General features: G+C 44.4%; 1 protein-coding gene across 12 annotated transcripts in view; it reads left to right on the plus strand.

The window, feature by feature from the left end:
* The window catches only part of RAPGEF2 (Rap guanine nucleotide exchange factor 2), a 255,991-nt gene extending 249,456 nt beyond the window's left edge, over nt 1-6,535 (plus strand). For all 12 annotated transcript variants that reach the window (XM_043902314.1, XM_043902316.1, XM_043902317.1 and 9 more), the window contains 3 exons: nt 497-1,056; nt 3,336-3,614; nt 4,506-6,535. In XM_043902314.1, the coding sequence (XP_043758249.1) occupies nt 497-1,056; nt 3,336-3,614; nt 4,506-4,531 (865 nt within the window). In that variant the 3' untranslated portion in view covers nt 4,532-6,535. The remainder of the gene's footprint in view (nt 1-496; nt 1,057-3,335; nt 3,615-4,505) is intronic.
* Nucleotides 6,536-10,322: the final 3,787 nt, after the last annotated feature.

The following is a 10,322-nucleotide window of genomic DNA, read 5'->3' on the forward strand; positions in this document are numbered from 1 at the left end:
TTTACTGTGCGTGATGCCTAGGCAGTGGGTGCTCTCCCACCCCAGTTCTGACGCTCAGCATTTCCTGAGAGCACTGTGCCATCTCTGCCGCCTAGGCAGAATGCCTTCAAGTTAGGGCTGGTCTTCACCGGGACCTGTTTCTCTGTGCTGAGGGCAGGGGGCAACTCTGGGATGTGTCTCAGTCCTTTTGTATGAGCTGCCCTCCCAAAATAATCAGACTCCGGTGAGCCCTGTAAGGAGAAGCTTCCTTTATTGTAAGCAACTGGTTGCTCTTTTCCCCCTGGGCCGATGTTGTGCTGACATCGCAGGGGCCAGGGGGAGGATGAACAGGGCAGAGTGGCTGCTCCCGTTGGAGCCTTCATACCCTTCCTGGGAGGAAAGAAAGCCACGTTTTGAGGGAAAAAGGGGTCTTATTGTAGATTGATTAGTTAATCTTGCTCTTTTTTTCCCCTCCCCTTCTCTTCTTTTCTCCTTTTTCTTTCCTTTGGCCGCCTAGGTCCTGTGCGCCGCTGTCTGAGAGCCGGGGCCTGTACGCTGCGGCCACCGTGATCTCCTCCCCCAGCACGGAGGAGCTTTCCCAGGACCAGGGGGACCGAGCCTCCCTGGACGCTGCTGACAGCGGCCGGGGGAGCTGGACGTCCTGCTCGAGCGGCTCCCATGATAACATCCAGACCATCCAGCACCAGAGGAGCTGGGAGACGCTGCCCTTTGGGCACACTCACTTCGATTACCCAGGGGACGCCGCAGGGCTGTGGGCCTCGAGCAGCCATATGGACCAAATCATGTTTCCCGACCACAGTGCAAAGTACAGCAGGCAGAGTCAGAGCCGAGAGAGTCTCGATCAGGCCCAGTCCCGGGCCAGCTGGGCCTCGTCCACGGGGTACTGGGGAGAGGACTCGGAAGGGGACACGGGCACGATCAAGAGAAGGGGGGGTAAGGACGTTTCCCTTGACGCGGACAGCAGCAGCATGACGGCCGTGACCGCAGAGGAAGCCAAACCCGCCGCCATGGCTGCCCACATAGCCGTGACACCCAGTGCCGCCAAGGGCCTCATCGGTAAGCTGACCGCCGGGCTCTGGCGTGTGTGGGTCATGGCTGTGCCCTGACTTATTTCAAAAGGAACAGTACGTGTTTGTGGGTCTTCTCGTTCTGTCCCACCCGTTGCCCCTTAGGGCTTCCGAGTTAGAGTGCACTCAGGATTTTGGGATGAATGGTGGTTAAGAGCCCAGGTTCTGCGCTCTAGTGCTTATAAATACCCTGCAGCACAGGAAACCTTGCATGTGTCATAGCTGTCAGGATCAGTAGGTTGTCATTATGGGTATTCCCTGCTCTAGTATTGATCTAGGCTGAAAGTTACCAGAGAGGATGGCCATCCTCTCTAGAGGAGGAAGATTTTTGTTTAATTGGAACTGGTTTTAAATGTTTTATTATTCTATTTTGTTCCCTTGAATTGTATTTAGAACTTTACATGTTGCGTATTTTTAAATCTCCTGTTGATGTTTCTTATGTAGGTAAGCTGTTTCTGTGCTAAGCAAATTCCCTCTGCACAGGATAAAACAAGGTGGGATAGAACAAGGTGGGGAGGGTGCTCAGAGGTGATGTTATCAGTAAGAGCCTGGGAGTCAGGCTGGCTGGGGTTGTGCTGAATCCATGCTTTGCCATTGTCCTAGTTTTGTGACACGGTGAGTCACTAAATGGTCTTTGTTTCCTCATCTGTAAAATGAGTTTAATAATTTCTATCCATGCAGTTGGTGTGAGTTTTAAAGGAAATCTCTGCAAAACACTTTGAACACTAGTGCCCAGATCATAATTCATAAGTACACAAAAGTCACTATCAGTTTGCTGATGCTGTTTTTGTTGTAGTCTCTTATTTTCCCTTAACCCTGTCAGAATATATTCTTTATGGCATGTTCAACATTTGCATGATTAAAGTGTAGGGATGCATTACAGGATACAGAGTGAGAGATCTTGAATATAATCTTTACAGACATCAATTTTACTAGTCAGGATGTTATTGTTATTTTATCATGTAAATAGTCATGGGTGGATGCCAAATTTAATATCTTTTCAAGATGAATAAGGAAAAAACAATACTTATTCTTAGGTTGCAGTTTTTAAAAACTAAAGTATAGTTGATTTATAATACTGTGTTTCAAGTGTACAGCAAAGTGATTCAGTTACATATATATATATATCATATTATCTTCCATTATAGGCTATTACAAGACATTGAGTATAGTTCCCTGTGCTATACACATGTATATAATCCCAAATTCCTAATTTATCCCTCCTCTCCTTTTTCCCCTTTGGTAATCATGAATTTGTTTTCTATGTCTGTGAGTCTGTTTCTATTTCATACATAGATTCACTGTATTATTTTTTAGATTCCACATATAAATGATATCATATTCATCTTTATCCAGCGTACTTCACTTAGTATGATAATCTCTGGGTCTATCCATGTAGCTGCAAATGGCACTATTTCATTCTTTTTATTGACTAATATGCCAGTGTGTATATATATGTGTGCATGTATGTAACATCTTTATCCATTCATCTGTTGATGGACACGTGGAATTCTTCCATATCATGACAATTACAAATAAAAAAGCACTTTCTTTTAACAAACTAATACTTTTATTGCAAAAGAAAGAATGATCTAAGTTCCTAACAGTTGAGTCTAGAAAGTTCAAGATAAGAAAACTTGGCCTTTACCTGCCTTTACAGATTCATGTTTTAAGTCATGAAGTTAATATAAAAGGATTTTAAGAAAAAAATGCATACGTTACATACATACAGTCTTAGGTTTTGAAATTTGCATTATTTTTGGTATACTTTTCCAAATTTATTTTGATTCCCTGTTTTCCAAAGTGAGACCCGAGGCTTGGAAGTAACATGAATTGATCCTCTGCCGGGTGAGGGTGGATGCCCAGCACAGGGGTGACAGCCCACCTGGCCAGGCCCCTCTCCTGGGTTGCTGGCCTGCACCTGGGAGTCTTTCTGTTTCCTTTGCCTGGTGTTTCCAGTAAACCCCAGGGTTGGGCGTTGGCCTGGTTACTTCGTGACCAGCAGAGACGCTCTGCAGTCACCCGGTTAGTTACAGATACTTAGATTGCTTAGTCACTGTGTCACCAGAGATGACCCGCCCGGTGAATAGCCAGTTAGCTAGACGTCCTGCCTCCCACCACATTGCCCTTGCATCCCGCTCCGCAGGCCTACGTGCTATTACACCGCATGCGCACTGTTGATCGTGGTCCTCATCCTTTCAGATGAGTGTGTGTGGCCCAGGATGCGCTTCCCTAGATGCTAACTGCAGCGCCTTTTCTCTCCCACAGCAGCCAGGAAGGAGGGCCGCTACCGGGAGCCGCCGCCCACCCCACCAGGCTACGTGGGCATTCCTATCACCGACTTCCCCGAGGCCCACCCACACCCGGCCCGGAAGCCGCCGGACTACACCGTGGCGCTGCAGCGGTCCAGGATGCTGGCCCGGCCAGCCGAAGCCCCCGCCCCAGGCAGCGCCAGGCCTGCCCCCCGGCCGCAGTGGCACCGGCCCGGCGATGGTGACCCACGCGCCGGCCCCTGTGCACCCCCGGGCCTCACCGCCGAGGAGGACGGTACATGCGCTTTCCCCCGTCCCTGCCTCTGTGCCCCACCTCCAGCATCCCCGATCCTGCTGGTCTCTCTCCCTCAGGACCCTGCCCACTCAGGGCTCCACACCCCATACCCCTAACCTAGTGTGAGCAGTTGGGCTGCGTTTTGCTTCTTCCTAAGCGACTTGAGGAATAACTGAAGATTACAGCGGGGTCCTCTGTAATAACATGAGTGCATGGCTCCTTTTCCTTCCCTAATCCTCAGTTTTCTAGGAAAATGTTTGAACTCGGAACGAGTTCCAAATGAAAGTCTAGTGAAAAAAACCCACTTCTCTAGAGCTTTTTTTGCCTTCTCTGTATGAACCCAGCTGGCCGTTATGGGGTGAGAACGCAAAGGAGAAGACCGCGCCACCCCTTCCCCCTTCTGCTTTTTTTTTTTTTTTTTTTTTGGCCCCTTCTGCTTTTAAGTTTTGAGTTTAACACGTTTTAATTCTGCAAAAAATCGTTATAGAAGAAAGCAAAACAATTAATGAAAATTACTTATAATCCTACCATTTACAGACAGCCACCATTAGCATTTTGTTATACATCCTTCTAGACTTTATGTGTAAGTGTATACTACAAAAGGTCACATGCTGCTTATATAACTGTTTCCAGTGAATTTACCATCAATGAATTTCCAATCAGTAAATATACAATATACTTTGTTTTAAACTTTTTATTATTGTAAATCATTAGGGAGGAAAAAAGATGAGGATTGTAAGTGACTAGACTTACAAAATAGCTACGGTATAGTGACCTAGACTCAGAAAATAGCTATGGTGTTTTTATTTAGCATATCGTTGAATGTGTTCTCTCTAAGCACAAGAAAACGACTTGCTTACTCATTTCTTTCTCTTATGGTGGTTTTCGCAGAAGATGAACAGGTGTCTGCTGTTTGAGGCGCGGGCTTCTCTGGACCTGAGTCAACCGCCCAAAGGAGAGCACAAGAAGACGCCCCCTAGCGTCGGAGCCTTGGAACTCACACTCTGAGGATGGTGGACCAGTTTGCCTCCTTTCCTGCCTTAAAAGCAGCATGGGGCTCCTGACCCCTCTTCCTGTCCCCTTTGCATGTGAAATACTGTGAAGAAACCGCCCTGGCACTTTTCCGACTTCGTTGCTTGAATGCACAGCGCAGCCGTCTCCGAGCTCCGCGTCGCTGCCTGCCACGTAACACAGCATCATTCCAGATTCCAAGGTCATCGCCACCGATGATTCACCCTGGCTGCACTTATCCACGCCGGGAAGGATTTTTTAAAAAATCTCCCTTTTAGATTTCAATCCAGTCCTAGCACTTGGTTTCATTGGAATCGTGAGAAAAGCCAGCCACGGAACTACTTGGGGCCTCTAACCCACCAAGGAAAACAAAAACGAAATCCTTTGAGTATAGTGCTCGTCCGCTTGTTTACAATGTCTTCTTTTTTTTTTTTTTTCCTTTTTAATGAGTTTAAAGATTGTGTTCAGAGAGTAAATTTTATATCCATTTAATGATTACAGTATTATTTTGAACCTTTAAGTAGGGTTGCCAGCCTGGGTTTCTCAAAAACCAAATATGCCGGACAGGGTGTGGCCACAACAGGAAGAGAGGAGGCGGGGTACGGCCCTCTTCCTGCGTCCTGGCCGCCCCCAGAAGTGCCCTATCCTGGAAGCATGAGATGTTAGCCAATTACCTAGGTCCCAGGGCTCCCGCCCCTCCTTCCCCAGGGGCTGGGGCTCTACTGTACAAACTGTTTGCACATGGCCGGGGAGGGACTGGGACTCTAGCGTTCTGTGTCTGAGCCTTATGGAGCACGGGGCGGCGCCACCCTTGGGCGTGCCCTGCTCCATTGAGACGGACGGCAGACCCCGTGTTTTTTAAATTATGTTTCTTTGATTTCTGTTCATTTAGCTTTAGGGCTTCTCTTGTTTGTTTTTAAAGAGAAACGTTTATAACTGGATAGCATTGCAGTGGAAGCAGCTTGGGGTGTTGGCACTAATGCCAGCCGTTCATACTGCTCTTTCCAGACAGCCTCCCTGTATCTATCGATCGGCATGAGGGAACACACGAGCCTTTAACATGAAAAAGATCAAAAAGGTCCAAAACCCGGTGCGATCCGCCAGCCTTTGCAAGGCAGGTTGGTGGCCAAAGACTGACCCGTAAGTGGCTTTACGGACGCTGAGATTGAGAAGGCCTGAGTGTAGCAACCACCTGCTCACAGCTGCTATTAACCCCAGAAGGACTGAACCCTCCACTCTATTTTTGTGTTGTTTTTGCACAGACTCCGGAAAAGTGAAGGCTGCCAATCCGAGTAGTACTCAGATGTGAGGAACTGCTGGTCTTGGATTTTTTTTCCATTAAATTCAGCTGATCATATTGATCAGTAGATAAACGTAAATAGCTTCCAATTTTAAAAGTCAAATTGCAGTGTTTTTTCACTGTATCAAAGCAATGTCAGTGCTTTATTTAATGATTCTCTCCTGTATCATGGCATTTGTCTACTTGCTTATATATTACATTGTCAATGATGCATTTGTAATTTTACATGTAAGATGCATTATTTGCCAGTTTTCTTCTCTAGGCTATGGACCTCATGTGCATATAGAAAGACAGAACTCTCGCTCTACACAAGTTGCACAAATGTTATCTAAGCATTAAGTCACCGTAGAACATAGGACTGTAACCTCAGTTCGCTCTGTGATGTCAAGTGCAGAATGTACAATTAACTGGTGATTTCCTCATACTTTTGATACTACTTGTACCTGTATGTCTTTTAGAAAGACATTGGTGGAGTCTGTATCCCTTTTGTATTTTTAATACAATAATTGTACATATTGGTTATATTTTTGTTGAAAATGGTAGAAATGTACTATGTTTATGCTTCTACATCCAGTTTGTACAAGCTGGAAAATAAATAAATATAACATAATGCCTTGTCTATATTCTTAATGACTTATGCATGCTTTTTCTAACTGAAGCGTGAGAAAGCCTTTGGGTCTCACTGTAGGAGCAAGTCTTCAGGGCATTGAGGAGGTACAGATGACATCGCCTAAGAGAGAAGAAATTAATATCATTCATGTTAATAGAAAATAAGATCATTCATGTGTCCAGAATTCATAGTATTTAATGAAATTCAGTGAAAAATGATATCATTGTATATCTACATAGCATTTATCTCTTCCCAATTCTTTTCCAGTAAAAATCTTTGCAGGACATAATGTTTTCATTCCCAATATATATACTAAGAAATAGGACCTCAAAGAATTTAAACTGGCATTCAAGATTATGGCCAGTAAGTTAGTACAACCTAGCGAGTAATTTGGAAGTTCTAACCAGTGCATCAGGGCTTCTTTGGTGGCTCAGTGGTAAAGAATCTGCCTGCCAATGCAGGAGACATGGTTTGATCCCTGGATCAGGGAGATACCCTGGAGAAGGAAATGGCAACCCACTCTAGTACTCTTGCCTGGGAAATCCCATGGACAGAGGAGCCTGGAGAGCAGTCAGTGGGATCACGAGAGAGTTGGACACAACTTGGAAACTAAACAACAATAACAACAAAGAGTATAGCAAATATCTTTGTTCTGTCTGTGAGTCCTAATGTAAGGTAGGTCTGAATAATATTTAAGTCTATGAAAAGGGTACTTATATTTAAAAAGGTGAGAGTCAGTTAAGCAGGAAGTCTTGAGCACATTTTGAAATCAAAGTAGGTGGCAATAGAAGTCCTGCCCAGGAAGCTGCAGGAGGTTGAATGCAGGGCCATGGAAGCACATTCTGGAAACGTGAGGAAATGTGAGGGTGTTCTAGAAAGATGGCAGAACCTCAGTCCTGATGCTAAAGGGAAGATGGCCAGACTTAAAAGTCTGACAGGCATTTGTGCAGTCTTGGTGAGTAAAGTTTGAAAATCTGGCCACCACAACAATTTGGAGAATTAAGACCATTCCTGTAGCTTCAGCTGTACCTGTTCAGGATGCAGGTGCCCTGTGTGGACGCCTGTGATCTCGTGTGCTCTCCACCATCAGCTGTTCACTGTAAAACCCTTTGCTCAGGGACACCCTGTCACAACAGCAACCCGTGCTGTCAATTTCTGTCATTCCAAAAGCTTACTTTTCTCTAATGTGTTCAGAAAAATATTAAGGAGCTGATGTTTTGAAGAATAACCTCTTAATCACTTTTTGTATTCTGCTGAAAATAAAGGAAAATGGTAGTCGGCCATGATGCCTGTTCTTACGTGTTTATGTTTTAGGTTACCTTTAAGTAGCAAAGACTCCACTCACTCCACTCCAGGGTTGTAAGAAGTATGTGATCAGTGGCTGTGACATAGCTTCCTTGGTGTCATATTAATAACAGAGCTTTGCCATGTTTTAGGAATATTGCAGAAAGCTCTCCTCCCTAATCTATTTTCATACCTGCAGGTCAGTTCAGTTCAGTTCACTTCAGTCGCTCAGTCGTGTCCGACTCTTTGCGACCCCATGAATCACAGCACGCCAGGCCTCCCTGTCCATCAGAAACTCCCGGAGTTTACTCAAACTCATGCCCATCGAGTCGGTGATGCCATCCAGTGTCAAAACCCTCCAAATAGTTCCCTCAGCTTTAACCCTTTCTTCTCCTGACAGGTGTAGAGTTTATGCTCATCTATACTTTAATATATTTGATCTCCAAGTCACTGACAATCTCTCAAAATGGTCTTGAAAGATGAGAGCTGCTGAACAAGCATGTATCAGCACCTCTGGTAGGTCTGTGTGCTTATGGATTTTCAAGGAATCATCACACTTCCATTCTTGCCAAAGAGGAGCTCTCTGTCCTTGACTCCCTGATGCTGTTCTCCTTGAAAAAGAGCTTACTCAAAGGATAAAGCAAATGCACACAGAAGGGTCAAGTTGTTGATTGGAGAGGCGAATGATCTTGCAAATATTCACAAAGAATGTCAGGCAGCGGAGGTTGAAGTGGGCAGTAATGGAATGGAAATGAGTAGGACAGACTGCAGCCAAGGGGGCAGGGCCCTTCAGAAAGATCTTACAGTGAATGAGGGTTTGCCTAGTTGACAGACAAAAAACACTGATTGGAACAAAATAATAATTTGTGAATTGCACTTTTTTCAACATTCACATTTTAGCCAAGGACAAAGCAAGCACAGTAAAATTCCTGCCTGTTTTTGAAATCATGTTTTCTGGCCAGTTAATTTTTACAATGGCTACATAACAGGAACGTTTATAGAAACTATCAAAACATTGCATGCAAGGCTAAAAAATCTTAGAAAAGGCTTTGTTTTATGGGCTCTCAATAAGATAATACTTTTCATTATGGGAAAATTTAAGCATAGAATATAATATCTGAAGTAAATTTTTTAAAAATCTGAAGTAAATTTAGAATCAAATGGCCAATTTTTACAGAAGAGAGAAACTAGTGAAGTAATTTCCATGTGGGGTACTCAACACTACAAAAGTCAAAGCTAGTTTCATTTTCTTTTTCTGTAGCTAGTTTAAGACAATTTAGGAAATTTTAGTATTAACTCTGACCATAGTTGACATGTGGTGTAGTCTGATGGGATCCAATGCAGTAAAGGCATATCCCAGTACTTGAAGTTTTCCTTAATTTATATAGATTGGAAACCTTTTTTTCAAGTAAAATTATAAAATTGATTTAGGGGGACTTCCCTGGTGGTCCAGTGGATAAGACTCCTTGTTCCCAATGTAGGGGGCCCCAGTTCGATCCCTGGTTGGGGAACTAAGATTCCCCTGCTGCAACTAAGCCCACGAGCTCTAGAGTTGGCACTCGCCACTAGAGAAGCCCTTGAGCTGCAACAAAGACCCATCACAGCCAAAATGAATAATAAAAAAATAATATTTAAAAATTGATCAAGTCAGTGTCACGTAACATGAAGGTGAAATATGCACAAGCCTATCAGATGTGGTTTAATGAGCTAATTTTACTTGTGTGCATTTCCTATGGTGGAGGCACTTTTCTTGATGCCAGATATTTACAGATATCACCAAAGTGAACCAAAGTGCCCTCCAATTCTAGTCTTCTTTTGGCTGAATGTCTCCCACTTCTCAGATCTGAGAGGGGAAAACTTCATGATCTCAGGATCGTAAGTGAGTATCTTATCAATTAGCCTTGATCACACCTGTATCCAAGATGTGGAATACCTAACCCAAAAATTGCCTGGCTTGCCAACCATCTAGAAGAAGTTCCTAGAAGGACACTGTGACTGGTATGGAGAATAAACTGACTTGAACTCATCACTTTCTCTTTGGGCAATTTCTGTGTGAAGGCAAAAAAGAGCAAATGCTGTATCTAGTCAAGATGCAGAAGCTGTGAGACGCGAGAAGTGGTAAGAGTGCAAAAACCATGAGTAAGAAGAGCGTTACAAGGCCAGGAAAGTGATGCATTGATGGCAGGGGTGTTCAAAGCCAAGGACAGCAGACACTTGTCTCTTGGGGAGCAGCCAAGGGCCAGCGCATCATTGTCTTTTGTTGGTGAGTGTCCAGCCCCAGAACCACTCCCCGCAGCTCGGCTCTGTGAGCTGTTCTTCCTGAGACACAGGTGGAGAGTCATTCCTGCTCTTTGTGCATCTTCTCTTGGTTACCACTCTCTTCAGCACCTAGAACAGTGCCCGGGATAGTGTAGAGGTTTTAGTAAATGAACATCTTAAAGGGCCCAAATTATAAATAAACTGGGCCATCAAAATCAGCCATCATGCATTTATGTATTTATTA

This window comes from Cervus elaphus, chromosome 5, assembly GCF_910594005.1.
Source record: "Cervus elaphus chromosome 5, mCerEla1.1, whole genome shotgun sequence".
Taxonomy (NCBI): Eukaryota; Metazoa; Chordata; class Mammalia; order Artiodactyla; family Cervidae; genus Cervus; species Cervus elaphus.